Source organism: Corvus brachyrhynchos, unplaced genomic scaffold (assembly GCF_000691975.1).
Source record: "Corvus brachyrhynchos isolate BGI_N302 unplaced genomic scaffold, ASM69197v1 scaffold136, whole genome shotgun sequence".
Taxonomy (NCBI): Eukaryota; Metazoa; Chordata; class Aves; order Passeriformes; family Corvidae; genus Corvus; species Corvus brachyrhynchos.
The window spans coordinates 6,564,940-6,584,172 of NW_008239080.1; the positions used below are offsets into that span (position 1 = coordinate 6,564,940).

Genomic DNA, 19,233 nt, shown 5'->3' on the forward strand with positions numbered 1-19,233 from the left:
TCTGCCAGGTTTTTGCTCAACTGATCTTTTGCCTCTGTGTGAGCTGACTTTTGCATAACCATCTTTGTCAAGCAAGAAGTCATACAGCTTAAAAATTATCTTGGTGACACTATTATTTTGTAAATGCCGTTAGCATCAGCTTCCACTGATCTGCGTACAGCTCTTCCACAAGAGCACAGAGGTATTAATTCATCACTTGCAATTTGATACTGCAATTACGCAAAATCAGAGAATGATTATTTGATCTTCGCGATAAAGTCTGATCAGGTATTTATAATACTCCATCTTTGCTATTTAATACTCTTTCCATTTAAATGTAAAAGTTTATTTTTAATGGTTAAAAGCTTACTAAGTGTATTCATAATGTTTTCTTAAATCAGAGCCCTAGGCCACTTCCAGGACACATCTGGGGAGGAGCAGACACACAGCCAGGCTGCAAGACTTCCTTCCACGATCCAGATTCCATCTGCCTCAGCCACAGATGGGCACTGTCATCCCATGCTCCCCTGCTCCTCTCATTTTTCTCATTCTCACAAGGACAGGATGCATAATGAAGCACTCATTCAAGAATCATTAAAATGAACAATTATTCAAATAAATGAGTTATCACTGTGCAAGCAACTGAACCCTTTATATTCAACTGAGCTAGTGACCAACATGGCAAGTTAATAGGGGTTTTTTAATGAGTAGAAAAGAAACATGTTATCACAAATCTTCCACTGTACAGCTCCATGTATGTGAGAGCATTCCCCTTTCCACAAAATATTCCTCCTGATGTGCATTGCATGCCAGTTCACACACACACCTAACCTCCATTTGGGTAATGATAATCAGAGATCTAATCAGGAAGCCTGCTGAACATCTGCAAGAAATGCAAAACCCCTTGCTAGAGCAAGGCAGTATCCTCCAAAACATCACAGCAGATACCTGGATTTAAGAATGGAGGAAGAAGAAAATCAGTCTCAGGGGCACTTACTGCAGCTCTTCACTAGCTTTCTTTGCGAGAATCACGGCCTATTTGTGTCAGTGAATTCCCTGCAGCCACAAAACATTCCTGTGTTGAAAAACTATGTACCTCAAAATTACATATGCTAGGAAACATGAGGGGCGGAGAGGAAAATTCACTTTTTTGCCATCAAAAGCAGAACCTTCTCATAATAAGGAGCAAAAGCAGAAACACCACTGACCAAACCACCCATGGATTTACATTAAGCTACATTCTGTTGGCAAATTGGCTCTGTTGGAAAATGTGCCAAGCATGCTAACAGCTAAATATACTAGATAACTTTAGTTGCTTGAAATAAGAATGGAGATGAGAACCTGCAATACGTAGAGGAGAGGTAAACATTTTATTCCAAGAACATTTTGTAAACTGTTGCTTTTTGATTCAAACTAGTGCCTTTCAAATAAATATTTGTTCTTACGAAGTACCTCTCAGATCTCAGGAAACATCTTCCCTTCAGTAAGCTGCCCACTCCGTGTTAATGCCAGAAAGCCTCTCCCCATCCCAGACTGCTATGCTCCCTGTGCATGTCTGCATGCCTGGAATCCACGCTTCTCTGTAGCACAGTGTGTACATGTGCATGTAGAGGATTGCACGCACATGCACACACATTGACTGAAAAAACGAAATTTTATTATTTGCCTCTTTCCTTTGGATAAAAAGTTTCAAACCAGCATTGCATTGATAAAAAAAAAAGAGTAATAATTTCAGATGTAATAACAAGACACCTTTTATCCTTTTTACTTGCTCACTTAAAAAGGTGCACATCTTTTCTCAATCTTCAGAGTCTTTCCCTGTAATTCTGAATCTGCTTTCAGATGTTGGTGCAGTACGCACTCACATGAGATTTGAGGTACAGCCATCAGGAAGGAATTTTTCAGAGAGTTTATTATAATTTTTGGTTAACTGTGACCAGCAGTTGGTAATTAAAAGATAGTCCAGTCTCTTTTCAATCTTAGAAATGCAATATACATAATTTTCACTGACATAGGAACAATTTTTGCAATGAAACAAGAGTCAGGTATGCAAAGGTAAGATTTTCATGACACTTCTGTGGGTGACTGTTTGCTGAAATGCGACCTAAATTAGAAACACTATTTCAAGTGAACAACAAAAAGGTTATTTTCTTGTTTCTCAGTATGCATAGAGGAACATTGTGAGAAAAAACTAACATCAGAACATTGGCAGATAATGGAGAAGCAAACAACTCTGTTTCATATTTGGATATTACTGAAATATTTCTGCTTGAATGCTCTATAGCAAACAAACAATCTTATGGACAAAACAAATACACAAAAGGTTGATGCAAAACATAAAGTTTTAAATCATTGCAAGCACCTAAAAAAGGGAGATTTCCCTTAAGCTCTTGAAACTGTGTTCCCTACCCCTAGCACGAGTACCCCAAACTATGTATATGTGTTCACAAATTACTCTGAGATAATATTCATATTTATAGGTGAGGAGTCTATGTTCTACAAGCAATTTGTATACAAGTCTTCCAAGTCCTAGACCAATGTATTTAATCACAAAACTTTTATATTCAGCAAAAACATACAAACAAAAAAAAATTTTAAAGGATGTAAAAGACCTTTGAATGCATACAAATGCAGGAACTAGAGAAACATGTAAATCACTCCCATTTTATCCAGTTCTAGAAGATATTAGCATAGAAATATATTTTTAATAGAGTAATGTTATTTACAACCTCCTGAATCATCCCTGGCACAATTAAAAAACCAAAAACTTACTGAAGTCTGCTTCTACTACTTCTCTGTCATAAAAGACTCCGGAAGAATTACCAGAAAAAATAAGCATCTTTTTAAATTCCTCATAAATTAACACTTAAATGCACACAGAGAGCTCATCTCTGTAAAGCACAAAGCATTCCATAAATGTGGGAACATAGCACCTATTTTTATCTGGGAAACTGAACATACACAGGGCGTGTGTATGTGCATGTCATGCTGCTGTCCTGTGCAGGGACACCTGAGTCAGCCCATTGCTAATGAGCTTTGCTACTGGAAACAGTCTAGTCACGCTAAGGTGATGCTCCAAGGAGGTGAAGACACCCTGCTCCTCAGGAGTGTCCTTGTGCACTGATCCCTGCTGCGTGAGCAGATTCTCAGAGGCCAACAGCCAGTGCTTGTGGAGAGGCTGAGCATCCCAAGGTCCCTATGAAAGCAACCCCTGCAGCTACGAAGCAGCCCGAGCCTCACCTCACCCTCCAGTCCTGCATTTAGAAGTCTCTGCACCTTCTCTTTTGGCTGACTGTCATGTTGAGTGATGAGATACAAGCAGGCTTGGTCTGGGCTTGTAATACGGGTTTCCTCAAGCAAATTCCATCATTTAGAGAAATGTGGTTGTCCTAAGAAAAAATTATCTCCTGAGCAATTACAAATTAGTTACCCAGAAGTGTTGACGGTAAGACTAGCACCCACGTGTTTTAAGGTCAGATTTATTCTTAACATCAGCTCTTCGAAGATGCAACACCATCAGGCTTGTGTTGTGCAGGGAGTCAGATGTCATCATCATAAGGGTCCCTTCTGACATTGAAACCTGTGAATCTCTCAGTTTTATCAGCCTCTGCTGATTCTGCAGTCCAGAAATGGCTACAAAGGTGAATAGGGAGAGGCCAAAAAAGCTCCAAGTTTTTAAAGGATACAAACACTCATCACAGGCTCATGTTTACCCAGCTCTTTTTCAAAACAATTCTCAGTAAAATCAACTAGAAAATCGTATCTGGAAAGGAAAGCAATGACAAGGCTCATGAAGAAGACACATGAACACAGTACAAGCAGCAGCATATAATCAAGAAGGACAGAAGATTGCTTTATAGAAAAAAATTGCATTTATTAAAATACCAGAATAACTGCTGGTCTTGAGGGGAGACTGTGTTTCTATGAATGAGTTCAAAACTAAAGCCCTGCCACTGGGATTTTGGGGGAATGAACCTGGAGCATAGGAATTCTCACTAGACACAGTGCAATGAGCAACTCACTTCAAATTCCCAGGCACAGAGAACCCCAAATCATGCCTAAAAAAACCCAAGGAAGCACAAACTGCAGATTCTTTGAAACACCAAGGAATATTTTACAACTTGAAAACAAATGAAACATTTAAATTGAGATTTTCTTGGTTTTGTGGTTTTGAACAAATTTGAGAAAGGAAGGAAAAAGGAGTGTACAGTTTTATTACCATTAAAATCCTTCCTGGATAACCCGTTGACCTTCAAGAACCAACCATGACTTTGAAATTAATTAAAATGTCCTAAGTAAAACACCATTCTCAATTTTCATAATGCATTCATTTAGTTAACTATGTTCATAATTACAATTAAAGATTTTTGGCATACATCATATTTACAGGTGTTTTGCATTTCAGCCTGTGGCAGCTGCTGACAGCCAGCTATTCAGTGAAATTCCAGTGTGTGTGTCTGTGTATTTATTTATATAAATATTTTGTAACCTGTTAATACAGATTATTGAAAAATATTTAATGTCAGTTTTTTATTCTTTTTTTCAACAGGCAAAGAGATTTCTCCTATTTGGTATATATATTTGATAATCATAAAATTGATCCAAAGAGGATGCTTTACATTTTTACTGTTTCAGGCCAAAATCCAATTTAGAGCCACAGATCAGCAATTTAAAAACAAAACCAGAACAGTTCAATGCTTATTACTTACACTGTAATGGCTTCATTCATAGCTGTTGAAAAAGAAAAAATACAAGCCAGATTATTTTTACTGTAATTTATGACAGTCAGTGGAAGTCACTAAATCAAAAAAACCAACAACAACAACAACAACAAAACAAAACAACAAATTACTGGATTATTTTTAATTTTTATGTTACGATGCCTTCTATATTTCCACATTTCTACTCACTAGAGAAGTAGCTTAAATTCTGGTCAAAGTGATTTCTTTCATAATCTCCAAACACGAATATATTTAGCGTAATTATCAGAAACATCTCCGCTGTTAGGCCAGCAATGCCTCCAATAGGCAATGATAAGAAGCTTTTTTGTACCATATCAGGGATTTCTTTTCTTTGGGGAAAATTTCAGATTTTTGATACACAGTCAGTCAAGACTGATCAAAGAGACTGCCCAAATTTGTATCTACTGAGCAAGGAAAAATTATGCTTAAACCTATGTCTGTTTCTTTTTGCATGCACTATATGTATTATGAATCCCCCCACACTCTATATAACAACAAGCAGCTCTGACCAAGTTCCGTTTGAGTTTTTAAAACTAGAAAGTCTGTGTGAACATCGGGGTGAAATGAAAGGCAGCCAACAATGCCACTGTTACTTCTTTGAAACAAGCCAGAAAGATTTCTGTATTTGGAATTAAAATGCCACAGCTTTTGGTTTCTCATTCAGCATCATATTTCCACAACAGATAACTATAACTGTGCTCCTAGAATGTTTCAACAAATGTACCTAGCTGAAAATCCCCAAAAATCTTTAAACACCTACCTTTTTGTGGTATTTTGAAACTAATTACATTCTGTGGAAAAAAGTTTGACAAGATCATCTTCTAATGATGCTTTCAGATAGAGTACTCAGCTTTTTAACTTCATTAAAAAAGCCTGCATTAAAATATTATTATTACATATTTCAGAAATTAGATCTTTTTCCCTTTTCAAATTATATGTATTTTTGTTATGTGCAGTCTACTACCTTAAAAATAGATAGCTGGGTTATGAACTAAACAGTAAACCATTAAACTGAAATGCTTTCTTCTTTTACTTTTTATCTCAAAGGACTACTTTGTATAATTAAATTCAGACAAAATGAGCAATGTCTCTCCACAGAATTTAGCAGATTATAAAGTTCTGATCCCTAGAATTTTTTGAAACACCGCTAAGAAAATTCAAAATAGGTACACCTGTGTACACACTATATTGTATCAACATGTCATAACTGTCCATTTCTTGAGGTGATTGTTTTAATTTAAGAATACAGAGCATTAAAAACCAAAATCCATAAACTATTTTGGACAGTTCTACCACAATAACTAAATTCCAGATGTTCACTTCTTACTGGTTTTTCTTTTGTTTTTCTTACTTCCATGCCAGCATGCATGACAAAGTGCACGTGTGCTTTTTGCAAAACATTTTGAAATCATTTTTAAAGCCTTAAGAGTACAAATTGAGAAACTTTTCCATGGAGTTTTCCTTGCAGTGTACATAAGCTCAGTAAACGTGTAATGTTGGCAGAATATAGTAAGGCCTGTATCCCCGGTATAAACTGTTAGGGTTAGCTAGCAGAGGACTTAATCATTTTGGTTGAGGCCTTTTACAGCAAACTATGGAATAAAATGTTCTTTGACAGACATTCTGTATTTGCAAAATCTGATCTTGCTCTTTATGTATCAACATGGTAAGTCTCGCTCTTGTATTTCTTTTGAAAGGACCAGCCTATCTTCTGTAACATTCATATGTGCATCCATCCTGCTTCTGCAGGACCTGGGCCTGAATGCAAGGATCAGTAAAGGGATAGAATAGCATCTGGGGAAAGGAAAACATTCCATTGGTTTCATGGCTTAGCTTGGCTTTCAGATATTCAATTATTCACCACAGTTTTTATTTAGAATAAAAGAATTACAGCAATCTGATTGGACACACATTATTCTTTTTTTAGTTGCTAACAATGAATGCAATCACCTGAAGATGTAGCTCATTTTGTACTACGAATGTACTGTGGCATGATTTACGAGAAAGAGATTAATTAAACATTCAAAATCAGATCCTTAATGATATATGGCCATATCCCTAGGCATCAATCCTGCAAACATATGCATGTGAAGTTAATGGAACCTCTCATGGGCACAAATTACAGTATTTAAATCCTCCCAGAATAAGGGATCTAATTTTGCTTGAAGAAAAAAAGTGTCTTCTTTGAGCAGATATTATATTTCTGTCTCTCTGCCCTTTACTAAATATACCCCCCAAAAATTCTTGTCAAGTTTTATTAGATGTATTGTTTGTTAAAATGAGATGAAAATCAAGTGTGTATAGAAATCACGGTTGTAATTCAATAGCCTACTGTCATTTCTGATACACAAGTGCTCGATCTCTAAACTTCGTCATTTTTGCCAAAAACATCAGTAAGACAGTCCTGTTCAGAAAATCTACCGCCCCAATATTTAATGTCAGATATGCAATTTATAATAAAAATCAGAAACCTGGCAATGAATTTGATTTGACTAGCAATTCAAAAGCATTGCTGTGTTTCTAACATCATGTTGGTGTTTTGTAAGTTCTCACTGGAAGTGACAGAGGATGGGGAAAAGACACAAACACTGTACTGCAAGCACTGTCTTCAGGGATGCTGACTGGCATCGTCCAGGGCAGCCACATTTCTTTATTGACCTAAGAGGGAGATTATTACTCCCAGATGTCACACCTGGAACTGCCTTCCAGAAAGATGCCAGAAGTGTCTAGAGCAGGCAGCAAATGTTCACCTCTGTCTGAGGTGCAGAATGAAAGGAGAAAAGACAGAGGAGATAGGGCTGTCCAAAGGATAGAGCTGGAGACGGGGACAAAGAGGGAGGGAAAGGAAAGAAGAACTAAGACCAAAAATGTATGTATGATGGTTTCCTATCATACTGTAAGTATGGTCACTTCAGTATGCACAACTTTTGTGCCTTACTCCCACTCCTTTGATACAGATTCTCAGGGAGTTACTTCTGATCAATGCTCCCCACCACAGAGTAGAGCCCAGCTGATTCAAACATTGATCCATCTGTATCTCTTAAGCTGTCCCCTTCCACATGATGTTCTAAGACTCCAGTAACCTCAAGCTGCCAACATTTTCACCCTGGGTGCAGGCTCCAGAGTGTTATGGTCCCTCAGAAGGTCTAAACAGTGTTTAGTTGCTGCACTGGTTTCTATTAAGAATCAACTGAAAGGACTGCCAGGGATCCCTGCTCCTCCGACATGCCTTTCTCAATACCCAAGAACAGCAAATCTTTTCCTTCATTTTCCTTCCTCCAAAAAGCACCTGGAGCTCTGGCTTTGAAAGGCTCTGACATGTACACACAAGAGCTTCCTGAGCTCTAAAGAACTCATTGCAAAGACACTGTTTAACTCCTCTAACTTCAAGACAAAGTACAGAGCCTTTACTTGGGACAGAAATCCTGTAACAGGAGATTGCAGTATTTTATCATGGCACTTCAGATCTGGACTGAACTTTCATCATTAAACTTATGCATAAGAAATCAAATCATCTGACTAATGAGATTTCTGGCACAAGTGGCTTACTGATATTCCATACTCTAGAGTTCATTAACAGAATAGATGATGATATTACTGCAGTCGTATCATGCATCATAAAATCCATTAGAAAATACAGTGATATTACTGGTGCTCATGTTATGCTAAAACATGAAATAGGGTGATAGCAAATAAACAAATAGAAGAATCAGTCATAGTTCCCAGTTTCACCACTATGCTTGGTCTTCTCATTCCAAAAGTATATATCCTTTGAGCAAAATAACATAGTTTTTGTTACATTTTAAAGCAACTTTCTGTAGACTTGTTAAGAGTACATACTGCTGTAAGAATTAGACCTTTAGATGGCTATATTTTTAGGCCCATCCTCAGAAAACACAAGTTACTGATCTGTATCAAACATACTCCATGCAGCCACAGAAGCCTTCCTCTTACTTAAAAAAACCCCATGCCCTTAACAGGGCTTTTCAGGCAATTACTGCGTGCCTGAGCTAATCCACCATTAGTCAGTGACAGTAAATTATCAGAACAGCAGACAGCTTCAGATATTACTGTGCTCTGTCATGCTGGATGGAGACCTAGTTGCTTTAACAAGCAGTATCTCCCTGGCATTTGAAGCAAATCAGTTTTGCTGGCTTGACACTGTAACTTCTGTTTGCTGCCTCTGATGCCTCTTATCAGAAGGCAGAGCTCACTAGCAGGGAATTCAGCACAGCTTAAGAAGAGCTTAGTCCCTTAGTGGGCATTTCTTGAGAAAGGTCCCACTGGGAATCATAATTTTCTTCTGCGCTGGTTATTTCATCTCATCCTCAATATTATTTCTGGCTTATCAAGCATCAAAAGCCTAAAGAAAAACACTAACTACAATTCTGAGTGGGCTGATGCCACTCAGAGTCACCTGAATTCAAAGGTGACGTCTTAGTGCTTTACCTAGTGCTTAAGCCATAAAGGGAGTTTATTGAGCTGAAGTGCAGCCTTCTTGGCAAAGAGTGCCTGCAGCTCCAGGAAACAGCAGGAAAATAAGGCTGAGATGTTCTATCTGCCATTTGAACTGAAGGCACACCTATTTGGCCACCTGAACACACAATCCTGTGCTACTGTTCAAGCCTGATTGCTAGTGGATGATGCAGATCTCAAAGTTTTCTTTTCATCTCTAAGAGATATGGTGCATAACTTCTCCTATTATCCTATCACCCAGCTTCGTCTCTGACAGAAGGATCACTGGCAGATGCGAAAAGGCCTGAGGAGATCTGGTGCTGCAGTTAGCAAAAATCCCCGGTAAAAAGAAGCACCAGAAAGTTTTTTGAAGGCGGTTACAAGCCCACATGCCTTGCTGGGGAAAGCAGCGATCATCATGGACCCTGTTTTTGAGGAATCTGTTCTGGTTCCCTCACACCATACATCTTCTGGGCAGTCAGCACAAGCACTCCAGACCAAGAGACAGAACTGGTTAAGATAACCTGCTCCGAGATAAGGTATGAGAACACCCTGTATACATCTTAAAGATACACCCTCCTTATCTGAAGCTAAGAAATGCTTCATGCTTTTACAAACATATTTGAAAAGTAAGCATTACAAAGCTATGGTTTGCAGCTTTTATCTGGGAAGTACTGATGTTCGTCAGAAATTGGCCTGCATAACTACAAATGCACAACTGTAATTTTTATCATCAATAAAACCACAGAGGCAAGAAAATAAAAAATGGCCCCTACTTGTTCTGAGTACTGTTTGCTAATGTATAATACTCTCAGGCTTTTTGATTTATATTCATTTAATACTCAATGTGTCTCAGTAGTCTCATCTACAAAACTGCACACACTTTGGCTATGTTCTTCGCTAGCTAAGAATAAAGGAGAGCATATCAATTCTGAATCTCCTGTTCATATTTTAGTAGTGGTATGTCTGTACTGACTGGCACCAATCAGGAAGACTATGACACCAGTAACATGTATGATATATAGACAGGCAGCAAAACATAATAATGTTTATTGCTTCAGAAAAAAACCACCTAAGATATTGGAAAAGATGACAAACAAGGGCAAGGAAAGCAGACATAGCCAGTTTGGTTGCTTATAATTCTGTATTTATAATGCAAATAACACTACTATAAACTCAGCTGGCTTACTGATCAGTGGACTGTATACTGAAAAATTATTTAACTGTTGATCAAGCAAGCCACGGCCAGATCTTGCATTTATTTATTTTGAACAGTTCTATTGAGGTGAGTCATTTTATGGATGTCCGCAGATCCTACGGTAAAGTAGCAAGCTCAGCACCAGTTACACCCTGTTATGGTTGTGATGGCCAACGCTTTCTTCCTTCCAAAGGTAAATTACCGTTGGGTTTTACAGAGCAAAAGCCCTCTGAGGTCTCAGGCATGCTGACAGCACTTCTGAAAATGTGGACTTTAACTTCTCTTACAATTTTGTTGTATCTTTATTAAAAAGTGGTTATAGACGTACTCTATTATCAGGCTAAAATGGAAGGCATGATTACACAGCTATCTGTGGCGAGGTCTGCACTTCTTTTAAGAGGTAAATAAGAGAAGTGTACTTTGACCCTTCTATTATCTGTACTGGAATACCTGCAGTACTCCTCAAGGAAAATAATGCAGCGTTAAGCAAATTGTTCTGAAATAATTACAAGTGAAGTAGATGCTTGCACTAAGATCTGATATATGAGAAAACTTAATACATGTAACTCACTGGCATGCAATCCCACTCCTTCCAAACAGAAGAATGGGAAATTTTGAACTTCTTTTGTTTTGTCAGTACTTCTCCACTTTCTATGTAGATCCTATCACACCGTGTTACACAAATACTGCTGCAGTATTGCAGGCATCTGCACACCACGCTATGTTCATTTAAAATTCTACCACATATAATATAATATTTTATTTTCCAAATTCAATATATAACAAATTCAAAGTTTAAAATCACCCTAAATGTGTCCCCTCAGAGCATCACTGGCTATGTTGGAAAGCTATCATGAGTTCAAAAGCTACGCTAAAACTGCAAAAGATGAAAAAAGGCTTATGGATTTATGAATGTGAAGTGATTAAGGCTATAGTTCTTCAGGCAAGATTGTTTCCTGGCTGAAAAAAAATATAGAAAAATGGAGATCTCTCCAGGAGAGGAATTCAGATGAACAAAAATAGCATTTCAACATTATCTGTATTTTTTTGACAAGCAAGAAAAGGAAAGGGACAGAACCCAAAGACACTAGTCTGGGCACTGAAAGAAGCATTCTGCCTGGGCAAAATCATTTTAAATCAACAGTCCTATATGTATAGCATATTTTGATCTGTAATTGCTTCAGCATAATGTAGTACAAAGTTACTGTTGAATATGATAAAGAACACTTTAATCTAGTGAATGTGCAAAAAGCGTAAATGACTTCTTAATGGCACTTTTGTTTTGACTGACAGAGATTAATGTCAATGACAGAAAATGCTTTAATGAAAGGAACTGCTACAACGCATATGTGTACGCTTACTTCTCATATGTATGTGAATGAGACAGACATTAATAAAGAAATACAGCTGCCTGCAATATCTGGCCTTTAATCTTCCCTATTCCATTTTTAAATTCATCATGGAGTGTGGTACTTTGATAACACATTAGCACAGCTATGACATAAAAATGGCAATACCTATAAATTATTTAATTACATCTTCTAATACGAGTATTGAAGATGTCAAAAGTCTTGCAAAGATAGAAACCAATGAATAAAAAACTACCACAACTAATTAAAAATTACGTTCTCAAAGATTCCCACTCCTCAGGCTCTGCACTGTGCTTGCTTTTCAGTTTTGGATCCTTCCCACGTAACAGGAGCACTAGCAGGAAAAATTGCCGGTTTCATGTTTAGAGCAACTGCACGTAAGAATTGCATTTCACAAAAGCCCCAGGTTTTCCAGATTATAAAACTGCTTGCAGATGTGTCCCATCGATGGCAGTCCTCTCTGCCTGCACTGTGAGTGCTCTGCTGTGCCTGCTCTAGGACTACCCTTACATGGGGAGAACAGGACAGCAGGGAGAGAAGAGGACAGGCACACAAAATAGTGTGAAGACTCTGCAGGCAAATCCAAGCAGAGAAAATGCCTGAAATAATTACTTATTGTGAGCAGCACTACTTTGTGATGACAAAAAATTGATACTGGGTCACACGAGTAAGACAAGTCCTCTCCCAACGCATGGCATGTACTCTTGAGTGATTAGAAAAGCTGGGACACGATCTCACTTTCTGAAATAAATCTATCACAAACTAAAAACTATGTTTCACCTGGGAATCATACACATGGCTGCCATGCTGATTTTCAACTATCGGGAAGTCTTTTAACAGAAGCTGAGAGGAAGTTAATGATGAATTCACCCTTCAGCAGAGCACCCGAACCAAAAGGCACCTTCTGAAATCCTTGTGGGGCAGAGTATCTTGGCAGGGAAAATGCTGCCTATATGTTTTCAGCTGGAAACTGAGTACTTCTATGTCTTACTCTCATCTTAAAAAAAGATATCTACTGATTATCAAACACTTTATAGATAGTACAAAAAATGTCTGCGTGGGAAAACTACTGCATTTATCTATTCTGTCTCCCTGAATTCAGCAGATTGCTCTGGTTTTTAAGTGCAGTCCCTCTCTCATCTGCCTGAACTGATGCAATTAGTGAACTAAGACAAGTATTGCCACAAGCACAATTCATTATCATTGTTCCAGTCTGTGTTCAAATTATATTTAAAATAGCTGGCAAAGAGCATTGTTGAAAGAGTAATAAAAGATTGCTCAACATATCCATAATCTTCAAGTTTTTTCTGTATAGGAACATCACTCTTCATATAAGTATGTAAGAATTTGATTTTCTTTCATACTAGACTGCAGCCAGTACTAGACTATTATTATTGTATTATACACATGACCAAATGAGATCAACAGTAAATAATAGTGAATTAATAATGAACAAAAATACTAATTAATAGCCAATAATAATGAATTAATCATGAAAAATTTTTTTCTGTTTCAGAAAACACATTTTACTCTTGCCTGAAACAATACAAAATAAAATTAAAAAAAAAAAGTAAAAGAAAATATTTTCCTTTTTATATATTTTTAAAATGAGTCAACTGTTTTTATTTGACTAGGTCCACTGCTTTAGAAAACAACGCAGGCATTACATTTAGTACATAACTCTCTCTCACAAGAATTCAAAGGAAGACATTTTGAGTAGGTGCTTACCTACAGTGTGTCCAGCAAGACTAATAACAAGTTACACTCATTCACAGTGTATAACATAATTCTTTCCCAAGGGTCCAAGTTTTGCAACTTTTCTCATTAAAAACCCCAATCATGAGTATTTCAGCAAACAAACCTTTTCAGCAAACAAACAAAGCCTTTTTTAATTGTCCGAAATGGTAATACACTAACCATCTAAATTTTTATTTAAGCTTCTAAGCAATTATATTTTTAAAAAATTCTTACAAATGTCACTGACTTCATGAACCCAGGCTTATGACTGCTAGTCTATCTGAATAAAATAAAATCAGTGAAAAGTATTGTGTATATTGTGAATAATGTGTAACTTCAAACATTCCATCATAAATCCCAAAAGTATGTCAGGAAAGTCTTTAAGTGTTTTCTGGCCTGTGCTACAAACCAGTAACCCTTGGGTTGTCTATACAACATGGTTCTTTAAAAAACAGGTTTTAATTCTCTCTAGGAAGAGCAGATCCTTATTTGGATATTAGTCTGAACTGTGCCTTTTTTCTAAAACTGTGTAGGAACGTCTCCATGGTCGAAAGAGGAATTTAATTACTGTATAAGAGAAAACTACACTGCCAGAAGGTCCCTTTGGTACTCTGTCCTGTCCTTTCCCTGTTGCCTCACCCTGTCAATCACACCTGAGAAAACAGTACAAGGTATTTCTTGCACACATGTACAAGCCTCATGACTGATGGTTTTGAGGCAACTCTTATGAAAAGTCACAGAGGGAGAGAACACCTAATTACTGATGTCTCTGTGTTACTCTGTACTAAAAGAAGGAAGTTTCATGTTAACCAGCATCTACCCACTACAACCTGACACAGATGAGTAATGATCTTGATAAAATTTCCCAGATGAATAATCTTCTCAGTAAAAACTGCTAAACATTATCAGTTGCTGTTCAGACAGCCCAGCCATGATGAGTCAGGCTGTAGGAGCACCTGAAGCTTCAGAGAAGCCGGAAACCTGCAAGTGATTAAAGGCAGAAACCTCCAAAACATAAGAGAAATAAGGTTACCAGCTTGTTTACAAAAGTCTCCATCATTAAGGTCAGGCAGACCTTGCAGTGCTTTTTGCTCACATGCTTATATCAACATGCGAAAAAGACTCATGTCTCCCCAGTCGACACAGTCACGCCACACAGCTTCCTTGTGTGAGCACAGGTTATGTTGACAGAGGAGGGTGGCTGGCAAGCTGTATCATTTAGAGATGAGGTCTAGTTACACCAACTGTAAGCCCATTTTGTTGACATCTTGGTTTGACCTAAGGCACTCTGCTAACATCACATCTATCCCACAAAAGTGCTGTAGTATATAGATGACAATGTAATGCCATGCTGTGTACAATAGTTTCTCTGCTCTAACATAACTTCAGAAACATGTATCACAAGCATGGATTCATCTCTTTTAAACGGTTCGCTCATTTTTCTAGGATTTAACAGTCTTGATCCTTTTCTGTAAGAATTCCATTATTATATTGTACTTTACAATGTACTTTACAATGAAGGCGATGTCTGTAATTTTTATGCTGATTACATATGCAAGAAATATGTGACAAGATTTTATTACAACACTTTTCTATAGTCACAGGTTTTAGTCTAGTGTAGCATGGTCTTACAAATTATTTTCCTCTTTAGTCAGGAAAAAATTCAGTCAGCAACCAAGTTGCTTAATGTTGTTTACAACATCTTCTTAAGGTCAAAATTAACATAGGTAATAATCATTTTAAGGAGTGACACTGTGATGCATCAAGCATGAAAGAGGTCAAGACAAAGTCCACTAATAGTGTCATCTTATCCTTATAGATCTCCCAGTATTCAAAAGCATCTAGGTTTCAAGTGGCTCAGTCTCCTTCATGAATTTTTGGGATAGTTTATACATATAAATACACATCAAATGGGTTCCTTCACGGAGTGAATCAGTGCAGAAACATTCTCTGCCTTGCCCTGATAGGAGCTGGTTTTCTACTACACTGAGCTCTCAGGTAGCCCAGGGAAATCAATGCCTGAACTCAGCCACTCAGGTTTGGAGCTTAAATTTAGGTGGTATGAATATGCCCACCTCCAACAGCCTGTTTATTTTCACACAGAAGTTTGCTGAAATTACCATAGATTTGGCTTAGAGATGTGTTGGCTGAACATGATTTGCTGATTTATTCTTTAAAGCTTTCTGTTTTCCATGTGTAACATTATCCTATTGTCTTTCAGTATTCTTAAGACTACACATCTCCACTACTACATAACAAAGAACCCTGGTTAATATAACTACATTTTTTAAGTGGCTTACGAGAAGTGTGCTAGGCTGTTTACAAAGTGCTTCCCTACTGTAAGTATGTTTTAGATACTTCACTTCCTTACTTAGAAATATTTTAAATTTTCTATGCATCTGCAGACAGAAGAGGCTGAACAACACTACATCTCTTAGATTTAATTGCTGGTCCCTGAAGCAACCAACCTGTATCACTTGCATCAAAAGTGTTATGGTTGTTGAGGTTGTGCTGATCAACTAAACAAACCTTTCAGCTGTCAGATTTGACAGTGACACACATAAAACATCCTCTTTATAATGTGGAAGCACCACAAGCACATCAGGGAGCCAATATACTATGCATTCAACTTTCTTCCAAAGCAAAGCAAGCCACCAGAAATTCCAGGCATCAGATAGGGCCAATCTAAGTCACACCTAATTTTTTTCTATAGCTGCATTCCAAGGAGCAAGTAAGGGGGAATGGCCTAAATTCATGGTATTTCAAGACCTTGTAGCAAAACTGAACTAGCCTTCTCAATAGAGTTAACAGTGGTTTTGTTGTTTCCCTTACAGCGGATACATTGGTAGGTCAGGAGCTGCCATTGACAGAGTTATTTTGGGTAATTCAGTCAAGTCTCACTGCATACCAAAACAGAAAACACCAAATCTCACTCAGAAAGGGACAAAGAGGGAGGGAATTAATTAACTCTTCCTTGAGCATACAGTCATACCAAATCATAAACTGTAGGATAAAAGGCTTAGTGATAACTCTATTATGGCAACAAATTGTATGCGTTATCTAAATATAGCAGAGACATTGTAAAAAGAGGCCATCCTTCCCTGCCCTGCCCTGTTCAGTCCATTTCTACTGCACACATTTACACGCATATTTCAGCCCCTGAAGTGTTTACATATGTATGTGAGCTAGAGCCCATTCTACCAATTTAAAGCTCATAGAGTCATGCAGAACACAATTGTATTTCATGGGGAAAATTTGTGAGTTTGACATACTTGCTAGAAATACTTCTGAAACTCTGTTATACCTGTTAAAGAGGTATTATGCCCCTGTGTCAAACAGATCTGCATATTAATACATTTTTTGATATTTTTAAATGACATTGTTTTAAAACTTAAGATGTTTTAAACCGACACACTGAAAGCAAAAGCGGTTTGTACATACAACATTCTGCCACTAAGGTGTACACTGGGTGTGCTGTAGGAAACTCAAGACATAAGTCCCCTTAAATGGAGACAAATATATTTGGAAAAATGTCCAAATCTCTAATCATTAATCAGAAATGAAGGCAAGATACACAAGTAAAATCTATTTCCTTCTTTCCTAAGTCTAGTTCGTTTTTTTCATTCTGAGTTTGCTTCGATTTCTGCAAGGACATACAAAAATCACAAAACCTGACTCTCAAAATACGTGAGTCAGATGTACACCGAGGTGTTGTTTCCTTGTAACTGTCTGCCATGCCAAACCAATGCATGCTCCCACTGATGCAAGAGAGAAACATTAGAATAAATCCTGAAGTTATACAGAATTGTATCACTTGATGTATATTCAACTGAAGGCAAAGAAGAGGTGTGCTCATTATCTACGAAATTCTCATGCACTGGTCAGCATTACAGTAAAAGGTAATTATTCATTATAATGGTAGTATTAATTAATCCCTCCAATTAACCCCTGATCCCTCTGAATTAAGGTGAATAACACTGGTGCATGTGACACCAAAGGACTGATCTCAGTCTGGGAAAACTTTTCTGACCGAATTGTGAGCAACCAGGTAATTTTTTCCTGCCAGGGCAAAAATAAAAGTAAAAATCCCCCTGTAATAAAACATGAACTAGATTATTATTATTGCCACTTTTTTCCCAATATGCTTTTTCATGTTTACCTTTCTTGCATCTCGTATCATCTTCCGAACAGTTTCCTTTATGGTGTAAGGCTGTGCTCGTGGTGGATGAAAAAGCAGATCAATATTTGTTCCACCAGAAATTCCAGGCATCAGATAGGGCCAACCTAAGTCAAGATTTGGAGCTTCCACATCTGATTCAATGGGCCAGTAGGTTCCCGAGGAAGAGGTGTCATCAATGGAATGGTTAGAGGAATAAATTGTGTTTTGGGGAAGTTTGTGAACATTGTTCAAAATATAATCAATTTCCTCATCTGCTAGGAATTCTGAGCATCTCTCTTTGGAAAGAAATTCTTTGTAGGCTTCTAAACCTCCTTCAATCAGAGCATCAATAGCTATTCGGTACCACTCCTTGTAATGAGGGTCAATATAGTTGTCTGATCTGCATTCATCATGTAAGGATGATAGCAAAGATGAAGTTTCCATTTTCACGTATATTTTGTATAAAGTCTTCTAAGCTTCCATTAATGAGCTGACGAAATGTATCTGCAAAGAGAAAGTAAGTAAGAAAACAATCAGAATATTTCTAGATATCTATGATACACACACAGTTATTAACTAAAATACTTTTCTGGCAAAGTTGCTCAAGTTTTTCTAGCATCTTCCAAGAATTTAAAAACATTTTGAAAAGGCTCAGGGACTAGTATTACCAAATATTAAATATTAAAGAGATAAATATTAAATAGAAAGACAATATATTAGAGAGATAGCCAACGAGCTTTTACATAAAGTAAACTGAACACATAATTCAGTGATTTTAATAAGTTCTGATATTACAAGCTATGTCAGAGCTCATAGTACACCGAACACCTGTACCAGTAACACCAATACATACCCAATGCATGTTCCAGTACACTATCATAGGCCGTGTTCCAAAACCCCCTTTGTAACAACTGAGTACTGTTCAAACAAACACTTCAGAAACCAATTAAATTTCCTACTTTTTGATGCATTACTGTCTCTGCAACGCATCTCTTTTCTTTGGCTTCCTTGAAACCACAATCATTCAGGTACTTCTCCTTATCTATCTGTTCTCCCATGCTGATCTAATCCATTTGTTGCTCCCAAGCAGGACCAGCCTACCTCATTTCAGTGAGTTATGAGGAACTCCAGAAAGATTTATCCTCCCACATCTGGGATCAAACTCTGAATCAGCAATTTGATGTCTAGTTTCCACCCTGCTCATTCCTTCTGCCAAAAGGAGCGGCTGCTTTAATCTTAATTTTTTTTTCAAAACATTAATAACAAGCTGTTTACTGCTGATGTTTTATAAACTCATACTTTTTTTATTTCATTTAACAGGGTCTGAGAGGGTTGCTTTGTGCTGCACATTTGGGATTTAAGATATAGGGAGAACAAATAGCCAGTGTTTCTTCCTTCATGTTTCTGCAACCCTCAGTAAGTCACCAGACAACGGTGGGGAGGTGTTTCCTGACAGCAGCATCAGCATAGCCATGTAAAATAGAAAGATGGGCTTCCATCTGTCAGGGCTAGGGCATGAAGCTTAAGAAAAAGACTGCAGAAGTAGGAAGAACATGCAATGAAGGCAGAATAGCTAGAAAAACCTTGACAGCA

The 19,233-nt window shown here is 37.5% G+C and overlaps 1 protein-coding gene across 1 annotated transcript in view; it reads right to left on the reverse strand.

The window, feature by feature from the left end:
- FAM83B (family with sequence similarity 83 member B) overlaps window positions 1–18,622 on the reverse strand; it is a 48,638-nt gene extending 30,016 nt beyond the window's left edge. Inside the window, exons 1-2 of the mRNA XM_008637635.2 lie at window positions 18,494–18,622; window positions 17,641–18,144 (exon numbers count right to left, since the gene is read on the reverse strand). Coding sequence (XP_008635857.1) covers window positions 17,641–18,084 — 444 coding nt within the window. The 5' untranslated portion in view covers window positions 18,085–18,144; window positions 18,494–18,622. The remainder of the gene's footprint in view (window positions 1–17,640; window positions 18,145–18,493) is intronic.
- Window positions 18,623–19,233: the final 611 nt, after the last annotated feature.